General features: G+C 36.1%; 1 protein-coding gene across 1 annotated transcript in view; it reads left to right on the top strand.

Annotated features, from left to right (window-relative positions):
* Rme-8 (receptor mediated endocytosis 8) overlaps positions 1–14,748 on the top strand; it is a 699,549-nt gene that overhangs the window by 494,281 nt on the left and 190,520 nt on the right. Inside the window, exon 39 of the mRNA XM_090387774.1 lies at positions 2,538–2,651. Coding sequence (XP_090243900.1) covers positions 2,538–2,651 — 114 coding nt within the window. The remainder of the gene's footprint in view (positions 1–2,537; positions 2,652–14,748) is intronic.

The raw sequence follows: 14,748 nt of genomic DNA, 5'->3' as shown, positions 1-14,748 counted from the left end.
CTCTCAATTTTGATCTCCCAATGCTTATGTCACACCAAACTGACTCAACACTGCACTGTCCAGCGATGTCGACTGGCTTCACTTCCTTGGTTTTTATGTGTTTCTTAACTAATAGCATAACCCCTCCCCCCTTCCTATCCTGTCTATCCTTTCTGTAGACGTTGTACTCCCCAAATTGCAGTTCTGCATCCCTTATATCTGTGTGACACCACGTCTCTGATATCCCAACAATATCTGCCTTTGATGTTTTGAGCAATACCTCAAATTCATCAAATTTATTTACTAAACTCCTAGCATTGGTGTACACGCAAGTATACCTGCACCTGTTTCTATTCTTAGCTACCCTAACACAACCCATGTGTTTACTTGTACCGCAATGGCTCCCAGCAGTCTCTGAAATACCATGCATCTTGTTTTTCAAGCTTCTGTTCATTCTAATAGAAGCAGTGCAAGAATCTCTTTCACCTCTGCCAGTGGCTACTGTCAATCTATTGGTCTTTGTCTCCCCCCAAGCTAGCAGTTTTCCGACGACCCACCTAACACTGCCTCGATAGCATCAGCAAATATTCTTGCACCCTTTCTATTTAAGTGTATCCCATCCCTGTAGAAGCAATCTCTCCTGTTAACAAGTACAGTCCAGGCTGAAAAAAATTCTACACCTTGAGCCTTGCACAATCTTTCCAGGGCCGAATTGATCGACAAGGCTCTCATCATATACTCCCTCCTGTCGTGTCTGGGCAGAATTGCAGACACTTTCAAATTCAATCCTAATTCTCGGCTTTTGTTCAACAGTGACCTGTACTTGTTAAGTAATTCTGCCGGTCTCCTACTCTTAATATTATTAGTGCCAACGTGTACAACTATATCACCTTTTGTGCCCTTAAAAGATGATATTCACTCTACAACGTCATCAACCTTTGCCCCTGGCAGACATACCCTGGTCCTGTTCCACCTATCTTTTTTACAAAGCATGTTCCCCGTTTCCCTGACAATAGAGTCACCAACAACTACTGGTTCCTTCGGGACCAGCGCATTCTGCCTTGGGGGTTGTCTCTGTGTCACGCGATGCCAAAGTGCAAGCTCTGGCGTTGATGTGGGCAGCTGAGAGCTTGATGGGCCCCTCAATTTAGTTTCTTCGAGGGCATCCACCCTGTCCTTCAAGCTCTCATATAGGCCCACAAGAACGCCGAGTTGTTGCCTGATATCGATACACTCCTTGCATCGCGCGCACACACAAAGACATCCCCCTTGGCAGTATCATGTCCCGTACCCGATTGCTCTGCAAACATCAAGCAAACAGTGCATTTTATAAAGCTGTGAGTCAGAGGACAACTGCCCCCCTCAGTTCTGCTCTGAGCCACAGCGCTTCCATTAGCTTGAGCCTTTTGCTTTGCTGCTCTGGTCTGAGTCATGATTCTATTAATTTATTAATTAATTATAATTAATTATGTTAAATATAATTAATTATATTACGTTTGTAATCTAAGTCGTTATATGTATTTATTTAAACGTACAATTTAACTGCTAACGATGTTCAACTAACGCTATCTAGTACGGCATACAACTATCGTATCACAATGGCGGGAAAATTGCGAACGTTATCGGAGTCGAAACACGTGGAAACCTTTACCGATACGTTTATGCAATTACAAGGCCGAGTAAAGAATAAATACACCAAGTTAATCAGAAAATCACAAAATAATGTTATACTACTAAATTTAAATCAAAAGTTTTAGAAAAACAATAATTTCAAATCAATAAATAAGAAAAATCCACTTAGCGGCTTGGAACACGACCGTCTCTAGTAGCCTCGTCAGCAGACTCAGAAGGTTTACTTAACCTTCTTTGCTGCTGCTTTTAATATAATTGAATACTTATCAGCCCCTTGTGCCTTATTTACTTTTAGCTTTGACAAAAGATTCTTGTCAGCTATCTTTTAATACCTTGTAATTTAATACCTTTTAATACCTTGTAACTTAATTAACAATTTGTATGTAATATTAATTTTTTTTTTTCCCATGCTATTAGTGCTGTAATTTTTTTTTTTTTTTCTTCTAGTCAAAAAATTATTTTCTAAGAAACATTTCGAAATGCTATTACACTGTGTTCTTGCAGAAAGACATAGACATCAAAAGCTTTATGAATTACAATATCTTCAAATTAGCATGTATGAAATTGAATTTCATTTCCACAGCATGTTACACATTAATTACTTTTATTATTGCTAATTTTCAAAAGACATTCCAAAATATTGCTCTGACTGAAAGACGGATTTGTGTCAAGGTTTGCCAAAGTGTATGTGTGATATATATATGTATGTACAAAATATATAATTAGGAAATTAAGAGATATTTATACTGCCAGATTTGCTGGAATAAGAGGAAATTAGGTAAATAGTTTTGTTGGTTGGTCCTATTTGATAAAAACTAAGTGATTACTGCAAAAACATTTTATGCAGATATTTTTATAATTTCAATTAAAGTTTATTTTTCATGCTCATTCTTAAAAGTATTAGTTAAACTTTTTTTCTTTTGTAGGTTCTCAAAATTCTCAATAGTAATGCAGAGAATCCCTATCTTATTTGGAATAATGGGACAAGGGCAGAACTTACAGAATATCTGAAAACTCAGCGGAAGAGTAAAATTCGTAGTGTAGGTGCATATTTAAAAAATTATATACTCTTAGAAATTTCATTATTTTTACGAGTTTTTAAAGTAGAAATATTAGGGATAGTTATATTAAGATCTTTGTTTTTTTTGATATTCACGTCATTTTTTATAGAAATTTATTTATTATTTTTTATTCCTTAAGCAAATATGTGAAATTCTGGTATGCCTCTTGTTCTATCATAATACCTTTTTCCTGCAAAACTGAAATGGCTAGTCATAAAAATTATCTTTAGTGTCTTTCAGTGAAATATTTATTCATTCACTGAGTTTGATATTATTAATCTCACTTACAAGGGCAGAGTTACTACATATGGATAAATCAGTGTCTCTAAGTGTCCCAATCTGTTTGGAAAAGGGTTTTTTTTTTTTAAACTGTCTGGTCTTGTGGAGATTATTTTATTCTTTCCTTTTATAATTTGTGGCTCTTTAATAACAAACTCAACTGTGGAAAAACATTTGAAAAGTTAGCTGGTGTTACTTAGATTGCTTAGTTGTTCTGTTGAATTGCATTGTAAACAAAAATAGCAATTACTTTAAAATGTGTTTTAATACAAGTTGAGGATATTATAACCTCGTCTTCAAAAAATTAGAAATGAACTGAAAAACATTTCAAGAAAGAGGTGCATTTTAACTTCTAAATGTTGGGATTAAAAAATATCTGATTATGCCTGTTTAGAATATGAATTTTTTTTTTTTATTAAATGACAACCACATTATAAATGTGATTTTTATTTTTCAAGTGATTTGGTATTTTTGGCTAGGAAGTTAGGGGGGGCCACTAATGAAGAATGCTGATATACTTACTATTTGTGAACCTGTTTATTAAAAAAATTAAAAACAAAAAACGTGCCCAAATTTTGATAGTCTCCCACTGATGAAATAATAAAAAAAAAAAAATCTTTCATTTAGAAACTGAAATTTGCTTTAATCAGTGCACATTTGCACCTGCTCCTAATAACATGGCCCTGAGTAATAAGCAATTTTAAAGGCAGATTACACTGATTGGAAATTTTTTTTTTTTTTTACCCCCTTGCTAAAATTCAAGGTAATTGTTATAGATTTGACATTGCTGAATTCAAATATGGCAACCATATTGCTGTAACACCAACACCGACCACTTTTTTTGGGAGAAGAGATTAAAATCAAAAACTATGTCTAGTAAAAATAAAGAAAGAAAAAAGTTCATATATTTTAAAAAATGTTACATACAGTACTTCGTATTGATTAATAGACCTTATTCTGTGTAGAATAAGGTCTATTAATCTTATTAGACTATATGTAGAATAAGGTCTATTAATCTTATTCTACACAGTGTGCCAATTAAATAATGAGACTGACACTACTACAAAAAAATAACACTAACAGCAAAGTAGGGTTATGTATTTTTGAAGTAAACACCTCTGATGTGTACACACTGTTTACATCTTTTTATATAAGTTTTGAAAACCCTTCTGGAACTCTTTCTGGTACCACTTTCAGCTGGTCGGTCACTGCAGCCTGGGTGTCCTCCATCATCCTGTATTGCATTCCTTTCATGGCTGTTTTCATTTTGGGGAACAAAAGGTAATCTGCAGGAGCCAAATCCAGAGAATTGGAGGGTGTTTGATGACTTGAATCAATTTTTTTCCCAAAATATTGCTTGATGTTGATGGCAGAATGTGCGGGTGCATTGTTTCGGCCAGGAATTATCCTCTAACAACTCGCGTCCTTTACAAAAAACGAGAAAACCATTCAAACACTCTTGGTCGAGACAAACATTTATCAGCACAAACTTTTTTTAAATCATCAAAAGTTTCCATAGCACTTTTTCCCAATTTACAATAAAATTTGATAACTGCTTTTTGCTCCATTTTCAATTTTCTGACGACATGCACAAAACTACTATTACTCTTTCCATCATAAATCATAAACTACTGACCAGACAAGTTTTAACCTGCACTCATTGGAAAGAGCACACTCTAGCGGATTTAATCATGTACTATTTAGGCCTCTTACCTTAATACTAAACGCAGAGTGCATGCAGTTTCGTTATTTAATTTGTGCACTGTGTATTTACAAAGATGTTTATCTGATAACAAACACAATTATTTTGTTGTTTTGTGTTTTTTATAATTGTCCATTGGTATCTCCCGTGTGAGATTCCAACGATAGTCTGCCAGCATATTTCGACTCAGTTTTCTCTGCTGTCTTTTTTTTCCATTTGAGAAATATCTGGTGAAATCTTTTAGCTTGTTAGTCCGAGACTGCTCCCAAGTGGACAGGAAACAAATATAAATGGAAATGTAGGAAATGAAACTTTAACAACATGTTGCATCCCAACTCTCTGTACGCTAAAATTAGCTCTCCACAATTTCACTGTAATTTTGTGATTTCCCATTGCCTAAAAAGTTTCGCCAAACATTTTCGAATGCCTTCCAGGCTCTTATTTTTGTAGTATTTAATTTTTTTGTGAATGCCTCATCTTGGAATAACAGTTTGATTTGAGAACCCATAACAAAAACCCTCTTATCTTGGCCTCATTGATTGGAGGAAAGTTTTTCCTCAAACAGGAAAATCCTCCTTTTTTGTCCATTCCTTTCACAATTATTTTTTTAAACCCAGCTTGTGCAATGACTTTAATATTATTTGCCACTACTAATACCTTTAGTATTAATAGTGACATATGATGCAAGAAAGCAAGCTTATAATGCATCAGCCAAAAAAAAAAAACCATATCATCCCTTCCAATAATTTGTCTAGTTCTTCCTTGAATTTATTCAAACTACCTACTTTCAAAACAACAAATGGATATTTGTTCCTCAATTTGAATTTATGCTCCCTTTTTTTGTGTAATGTGAGCAAGAGTAAGAATGCCATCAGCATTGAGCTTGTTGAATCCATTAAAAGGCCTTAAACCTCACTGAAGCCTTTCTTGGTCAGAATACCTTTTTGTTCCCCCTCATCAATTTCGTTGCCCTTCTCTGCACCAATTTCAGCAGTTCTGCGTCCTACCTAAAATGAAGTTTCCAGATCTGTATGCAGTACTCAAGATGTGGCCCGACCATTGCCTTATACAGTGAGATAATCACCTTCTTATCTCTGCTAGCAAAGTTCCTATATATCATTGACAAAAGCCCATGAGCTGTCCTGGCAGCCTGACTGCACATCTCAGAGAACTTCATATCTAACTGCTGAAGGCTCCTCCGTAGCCAGGTGGGAAGGAGCAGCAGTGCGTAGCACACTCTTCTTGATTAGACCGGGGTTCGAGCCCGTCACCACCAAATACGGAGCATGCAGAAAGGTCAGGGAATGACCACCGCATATTCCCGGAGCAATATGGCCTTAGTTGCTAATGCTCGTAAAAACCAAAATAACAAAATAACTAACTGCTGAACAGTGTTACCACTGGGTCTTTCATTATCCACTACCCTGTGTGGTACCACACAGTTATTACATTAATCTGGGAATACAGCAGCCCATATGCCCTACCATACATTTGTCAATGTTAAACTCAACTGCAATTTCTCAGCCCAGCTGCATAATTTTTCTAGTTCTTGTTGCAGTAGCTAACTCTGATTACTGTCATTAATCAACCTTTCATCTGCAACTAAGACTTTAAGCCTGCTATACTTTCATAAATATCATTAATAACTGTAGAAAACAGTGGACCAACACTGAACCCTCGGAGACTCCACTAATAACTTTAGTCCACACAGTGTCTATTAATAACCACTCTGTCTTCTCCCACTCAACTATCCCTTTATCCGTAGCAGTAACTTTCCGTTAATGCTACACTACTCCAATTCGTACAGCGGTCTTTTATGTGCAAAATCTTTCCTGAAATCCAAGTATATAATATTGAAATTATCATTTGCATCCAGTTGTTTAGTTACTTCATCATTAATATCCAATCAGAGACAATATGAACCTTAAAAAATCCATGATGTAACTGTAATATAATTGCATTCCTGTCTAGAATGTCCTGCATTACATCTTTAACTAATAACTTTAACCGTTATTTTTCCCTTAATAGAAGGGAAAATAATGGAGTTACTGGTTAATTTTCTTTATTTAATTAACTTTATTTTTGCTGGAATAGAAGTTAAGCTCAGGTCCGTAATTACTCTTATTTTCCTTTTCCCCACCCCTCCCTTTATGAATTGGTGATACATTTGCACATCTCCAGTCCATATCCATCTTATTCAGGGAAGATCCCAGTGGATCTTCCTGGAATAAGATGCTCTCATAATTATAGCTAAGGGTTTGCTTACCACCTTTGCTGCTTCCATTGATATCATTAGCCTCTGAAAGCTTTAATGTTTTATCACTTTTATCCCATGATCTACATTGTTTTATTTCATTGTATATATTTTATTTTATTGTACAGACAGTATCTTATTTTATCAGTTTTATCTGGCTTAATTATATTATTCTTACTTATTTTATCTTATTATTATTACCACTGCTCCCTTTAATTTTAATTATTTTATTTTATTTCAATAAAAGTTTATAACGGTTGGTGTAGTATCATTGCAGTCGTTATGAACTAATGGCCAGTATTATGAACAGACATATATTCAAGAAGATTTTTGATAATGTATAATAGATTCTCAGTTGCTGCCACCCAGACTACATTGTTTCATAGATTGTTGCCTCCTCAATGGTGCGTAGGCACCCAGAGTATAGGAGTTGACAACCTGGTTATTACTTGATTGCACAATATGAGAAAGGTCAAAAGGTATAAGAAAGCTTAAATTCTGAGCAGTTTTAGATCAAATTATTTAAACTACAGAAAAGGTATATAACTATTGTACAGTTAATGAATAGAATCGAATGCTCATAGCCACATAAAACTGCATAATTGTCATCTCATATTGTAAATCCCTTTACAATAAGTTCATGATTCTTGCACTTTAAATAAGTAACTCCTCTTGATGACAAATTCAACAGAGATTTAGAAACATCACTAAATCAGTTGTTAAGTAGAGTTATTGTGTTAGAGTAAGGGTATAATTGAATGCACTCTATTATAATTTCTGTAACCAGATTTTTAGTAAAATCAGTTTTTCATGTGTCAAGAAAAGTACATGTGGTTTTTCGTAGTGAATTAATGTGAAATATGAATATCATTAATTAAACCACAATGAATCAATTATGAAATGAATTATATTGTGTAAAAGTATTACAGTAAGTTCACATGCCTATTCCTATTCTTAACCAACAAAAATGTTGGTTCTCGGACATTCTCACTCTGCAAACAATTAATTCTGCAATTCTTTGCAAATAATTAGTTTGAAGAGAATTGCAGCTGTTGTCATTCACACTGCAGTAGTGAGAATGTCCGAGAACCAACATTTTTTAACTGGAATGGAGCACCTTTGCCTATCAGGTGATCTGTACAAGTCTCCTTGTAATTCTGTGATGTGGTGACCTCAGTCAACCAACTTCACTTGTTACTACTTTTGGCTCTGTGGTTACCTAAAGGCCAGTGGGGCCCTGAGAACCTTGAGGGATATTATCACATTCTGCATCTTGAGGTTTCACTAGATAGCAGTGGTGACAATATTGAGATGCATATCGAGTACTAATCGTTGAATCCATTATCACCATTTGAAACAGCAGGTACCACACCATTAATATATTTCAGATGCTTGCATGCTAATATGTTGACGCAGTCTTGCCATGGGTTATGTTTTGCAAATAATGCTATTACATGCAAACATCAAGCAGTAAAGTGACAATGTTATCTTACTGATGTTAACAGCATGTTTTTTATTTGCAGTACGTAAATGAAGAACACACCACAAATCTCGCATAACAGGTTAATTTTTCACTTTAATGTATATGTAATATGTATTAATATTAAATTAAATTAAGTAAATATAAATGGATGTAAAAGTTAAAAGCGCCAATAATTTTGCCATATTTTTTAAGTAATTAGCTCAAAAATTAAATAGAAAATAGTTCCGCTTTCACTGCCTGCCATCTTAATCTTTCAGCCACAGTTAAAAAGCTAATTGCTCTACATAAAAAAACTACACACTAAATTACAGAACTCAACCCTGCCATTTCTCTATATGATTGAAAAATTCCATAAACAACCCGTAGGTTTCAGATTCATTACTAGCTCTAAAAACAGCGTCTGCTACCTTCCAGCCAAACATTTTTTCAAACTTCTAAAAACTATTTTTAATGATCTCACATCTTCTTGGGTAATTAATAATAACCTAGCTGTCATCAACACCTTTAAATCTAATATTACCATAACAAATATAGAAACATTTGATTTTACCAACTTTTTACCTCCATACCACATAATCTACTGATTTTTGTGCTTAAACAGCTTTATCACAGATACAAAGATAATTTAAACAGAAATGAAAATTCTACATGGAACTACTATGTAAACCTTTGTTTACTATATAACTATATATTCAATGGCAAACTTACCTATTAACGAACTATTGGTGTTCCTATGAGTTCCCAAATATCAGGCTTAGTTTCCAACCTATTCCTGCATTATTATGAAGAACAATACACCATAAATAATCCAAATTATAACCTATTAGCTTTCAGATACGTAGATGACATCCTAATCTTAAATATTTTGAACCTATAGCCAAAGCTATTTACCCTGGTGAACTTAAACTAAATATAGAAAACTTCACCATTCACACAACCAACTTCCTTGACCTCAATATTACTATTAACAATACTTCTGCTCCATATACTATTAACATATATGATAAAAGAAATAAATTTAACTTTGATTTCATCTATCTTACCAACTGGCGTTCCAATATTTCCAACAAAATACATAAAAATATAATATGCCCAAACCATAAGACTAGCCAATATATGCTAATATAACCAACTACTGTTCACCAAAGTGCTACAACTCCTTTATAATAAGCTAGTCAACAATAATATCCCTATCTACTTTATAAAATACTGTTTCAATATAGTTTCCCATGTTATCAGTAATAAATTCAGTTATAATTTACTATATACTAGTCAGTTCTAAATGTATATGTATAGTTGTATATTATCTGGTGGAATTCCACTACTTGGTAAGTAATGGCTATACATGATTTCCAATGCAACTATTTTCTTCGGATTGATGATTTTGACTCTTTAGTCACTAAATTTCTACTCTTATGTTTTCACTTTTCTCATATAGCCAATGGATTTGTTTTAATAATCATTCATGAAATTACTTATAATTTACTTCCCTTGTTGAATCTCAGCTTACTTATATTTATCTGCACATAATCCAAGAAAGCAAGCTTATGCAGCATCAGACAAAAAAAAAACAAAAAAACCCTTCCATTTCACCCCTCCATTCGTTCGAAATACCTGTCCAGCTGAGCCTTAAATTTATTTAGGCTATCAACTTCCACAACAAGGGATGGAAGTCTGTTCCACCAACAAACTACCCGCTGGCTAAAGGCAAATTTCTGCACATCCATCCTACATCTGTCTTTCCTCAATTTGAATTTATGCCCTCTCAGGTGATTATTCTGAGCAAGAGGCAGTATCCCATCAGCATTGAGCATGCTCAAACCATTCAAGGCTTTATACAACTCTATCAGATCACCTCACCGGTGCCTAGTCACCAGACACTGTAATTTGCAAAACTTAAGCCTTTCTTCATAAGAGCAACCCTTCGTTCCGTTCCCTAACCTTGTTGCCCTTCTCTGTACTCGTTCCAGCAGTTCTACATTCTTCTTGAAATGAGGCCTCCAGACCTGTATACAGTACTCAAGGTGCGGCCTGACCATTGCCTTATACAAGGGAATAATCACCTCCCTATCCCTGCTAGAAAAATTCCTGTACATCATTGATAAGACACCATGAGCTATTCTTGCAGCCCATCTGCACTGCTCAGAGAACTTCATATCTGCCTGCACAATTACCCCCAGGTCCTTCTCATTCTCTACCACTGTCAGTGTAGTACCACACAGTTTATACATTGTTCTGGGGTTGCTGTTTCCCATATGTAGTACTTTACATTTGTCAATGTTAAACTTCATTTGCCACCTCTCAGCCCATCTGCTCAACCTTTCCAGACCTTGTTGCAGCAGCATAGCGTCAGTAGCGTCCTTAACAACCCTGCCAACCTTTGTATCGTCTGCAATCTTGGACATTAAGCTTGATATACCATCATCAATATTATTTATAAGTACAGAAAACAACAATGGACCCAACACTGAACCCTGAGGGACTCCACTAATAACATCAGTCCACGATGAGCAGTGTCCATTAATTACCACACTGTCTTCTGCCACTCAACCATCCCTTTATCCATAGCAACAATTTGCCACCAATGCCACACTGCTCCAATTTGTGCAGCAGTCTTCCTTGTGCAACTGTGTGGACTAATGTTATTAGTGGAGTTCCTCAGGGCTCAGTGTTGGGTCCATTATTGTTTTCTGTATTTATAAATGATATTGATGATGGTATATCAAGCTTAATGTCCAAGTTTGCAGACGATACAAAGGTTGGCAAGGTTGTCAAGGACACTACTGACACTATGCTGCTGCAACAGGATCTGGAAAGGTTGAGCAGATGGGCTGAGAGGTGGCAAATGAAGTTTAACATTGACAAATGTAAAGTACTACACATGGGAAACAGCAACCCCAGAGCAACGTATCAACTCTGTGGTACTACACTGACAGTGGTAGAGAATGAAAGGGACTTGGGGGTGGTTGTGCAGGCAGATATGAAGTTCTCTGAGCAGTGCAGACGGGCTGCAAGAGTAGCTCATGGAGTATTGTCAATGATATACAGGAATTTTTCCAGCAGGGATAAGGAGGTGATTATTCCATTGTATAAGGCAATGGTCAGGCCACACCTAGAGTACTGTATACAGGTCTGGAGGCCTCATTTCAAGAAGGATGTAGAGCTGCTGGAACGAGTACAGAGAAGGGCAACAGATTAGTGAATGGAACAAAGGGGTGCTCTTACGAAGAAAGGCTTAAGTTTTGCAAATTACAGTGTCTGGAGACTAGGCACCAGCGAGGTGATCTGATAGAGGTGTATAAAACCTTGAATGGTTTGAGCGTGCTCAATGCTGATGGGATTCATCCTCTAGCTCAGAATAATCACCTGAGAGGGCATAAATTCAAATTGAGGAAAGACAGATGTAGGATAGACGTGCGGAAATTTGCCTTTAGCCAACAGGTGGTTGGTTGGTGGAACAGACTTCCATCCCTTGTAGTGGAAGTTGATAGCCTAAATAAGTTTAAGGCTCAGCTGGACAGGTATTTTGAACGAACAGAGGGGTGGAGTGGAAGTGGGTTTTTTTTTTTTTTTTTTTTGGCTGATGCTGCATAAGCTTGCTTTCTTGCATCAAATGCCTCTGCTAATGCTAATGCTAACTGTATCAAAAGCCTTTCTAAGATCCAAATATATAATATCAAAGTTATTCCCTGCATCCAATTCTTTTGTGACTACATCATAGTATCCAATCAAATCGGTCAGGCAAGACCTTCCCTTAACAAAACCATGCTGTGTCTGAGCTATAACTGAAGTCTTGTCAAGATGATCCTGCAGTGCTTCTTTAACCAGTGCCTCCATTAATTTTCCTGGAACAGAAGTTAAACTCACAGGTCTATTATTACTTGTGTCAGCCTTTGATCCTCCTTTGTGAATTGGGGTTACATTTTCACATCTCCAGTCTGTGGATACCTCCCCTGAGTCCAAGGAAACTCTCATAATTATGGTTAATGGATTGCTTACTTCCTTTGCTGCCTCCTTTAATATAACTGGATAGATCCCATCCACCCCAGGTGCCTTTCTTGTATTTATCTTCAACAATTTCTCCTCCACTTTACTCTCAATTATTAGAAGATCATCTAGTTCACTGCCAGTGTTTACTTCATCTATGGCATTCCCCTTCCTGAATAACTCCTCATGTGTGAATATAGATGCAAAATATTGATTTAGTTTGTTAGCTGCCTGAGCAGGATCATGAACAGTTGAACCATCGATATCAAGTGGACCAATCTGATTCATCCCCTTCATTCTAGAGTTTACATAAGTAAAGAACTCCTTGCTGTTTTTCTTTGCATCCCTTGCCAAAGATTTCTCGTAATCTGCCTTCGCCTGACTAACCTCCTTTGTAACTTGGTTACAGATCAACTTATATCTATCATAGGCTTCTGTGTCGCATGTTAATTTATATGTATCCCATGCATTTTTCTTCTCTGCCATATGTCTCATTAGTTCATCTGACATCCATTTAGGCCTGAATCCTGAACAATATTTCTTAGTTGGTATGTAAAGCCTAGTAGCTACCAAGATAAGTTCTTTGAATGCTTCCCATTTTGAATTTGCTGTTAGTAACATCATCAGTTGGTCCCACTGTATAGAATTTAAATACTGCTTCAGACCATCGTAGTCGCCTTTACGAAAGCAATAACCCTTCCCTTTACCCCTGATGGTAGTTACCTCCTTGAGTAAATCCCACTTCAGCACACTGTGATCACTGCCACCTAGTGGTTCCTGTATCTGCAGATTCTTAATGCGTGAAGAATCACTACTGATAATCAAATCAAGAGTATTACTCCCTCTAGTTGCCTCCCGAACATACTGATTTAGAAAACAATCATCCAATAAATCCACAAAAGCCTTGCTAGTGTGTGAATGACCAACCCACAAATTCCAGTCAATATCTGAGAAATTAAAATCCCCCATTATAAGACTGTCTGATTTACTGGCCCACTATTTTCCTGTACAGTTTCTTATTATACTCATCAGAGTCATTAGGCCTATAGCACACTCCTACTCTCAATTTTGAGATCTCAATTCTTATGTCACACCAAACTGACTCGACACTGTACTGTCCAGCGATGTCAACTGGCTTTACTTACTTGGATTTTATGTGTTTCTTAACTAATAGCATAACTCCTCCTCCCTTCCTATCCTGTCTGTCCTTTCTGTAGAAGTTGTACTCCCCAAATTCCAGTTCTGCATTACTTATATCTGTGTGACACCACTTCTCTGATATCCCAACAATATCCGCCTTTGATGATTTGAGCAATACATCAGATTTATTTACCAAACTCCTAGCATTGGTGTACACGCAAGTATACATGCACCTGTTATTTTTCTTAGCTACCCTAACACAACCCATGTGTTTACTTGTACCCCAATGACTCCCAGCAGTCTCTGAAATATCCTGCATCTTATTTTCCATGCTGCTGCTCATTCCAATAGAAGCAGTCTTGGTTTACTTCTAATGATTCGCTTTAGTATATCATGTCATATGTAGAATTTACCTTGTGGTCTTGAATTTTTCAAGCTTATTTTAACATTCTACCCCTTTGAATATCCATTTCTAGATTTTTCCACTAAAATCATATAACCCTCAGATTTTAGTTACTCTGGTCTATACCACTTAACTATAATCTGTACTTTAATAATTGAATTCTTAACTACACTTCCAATGGATTTGTCAGTTGGTTCTTTATAATTGGATTCTTTACAACACCATCAATGGATTAGTCAACTGGTTCTTTAACCATAGGATACATTTAATATTCTTTCTTTCCACAGTGAATCCACACCCAACACTACATGTAGATATATGTAAATTGATATACATTTTTTTTTTTTTTTTTTTTTTTTTATGTAAACCCCAAACACAAGAGGTATTAGAACCTATAGTACTTGGTACCGTGCTTGGGTTGGAGATTGAGAAGATGAAAAAAGATATTTGTTGACATTGAACTTGAACTTCTGTAGACTGTAATTTTTAGAAAATGTCAGTTGAATGAATAAACAAGGAAGGTGAAAAGTTGGTTCTGTGAGTTTGAAGTTGGACAGTAAATGGATGTTGGCTGGTGGCGGCACATGTTCGGACTGTTTTGAAAGAGAGAGAGCGGGAATTATAGAAGCCAATTCAGAAGAACAGTGCCCATGGAAGTATCTGTAGATGAGGCATGCAGCAGAAACAGTACATCTATGAGACAGTGAGTGGAGAAACTCTGTTAGAGATGAATCATTAATTAACCTAACTGCCCTCTTCTGAATGGACTCAAGAAGCCTGAGAGGGATTTTGGGGGCACCACCCCAGATGTGGGAACAATATTCCATG

The sequence above is a fragment of the Mastigoproctus giganteus genome, chromosome 13 (genome assembly GCF_048544385.1).
Source record: "Mastigoproctus giganteus isolate SK-2022 chromosome 13, ASM4854438v1, whole genome shotgun sequence".
Classification (NCBI taxonomy): domain Eukaryota; kingdom Metazoa; phylum Arthropoda; class Arachnida; order Uropygi; family Thelyphonidae; genus Mastigoproctus; species Mastigoproctus giganteus.
The sequence above is the reverse complement of the archived record's forward strand: the minus strand, read 5'-3'. Positions and strand labels throughout refer to the sequence as shown.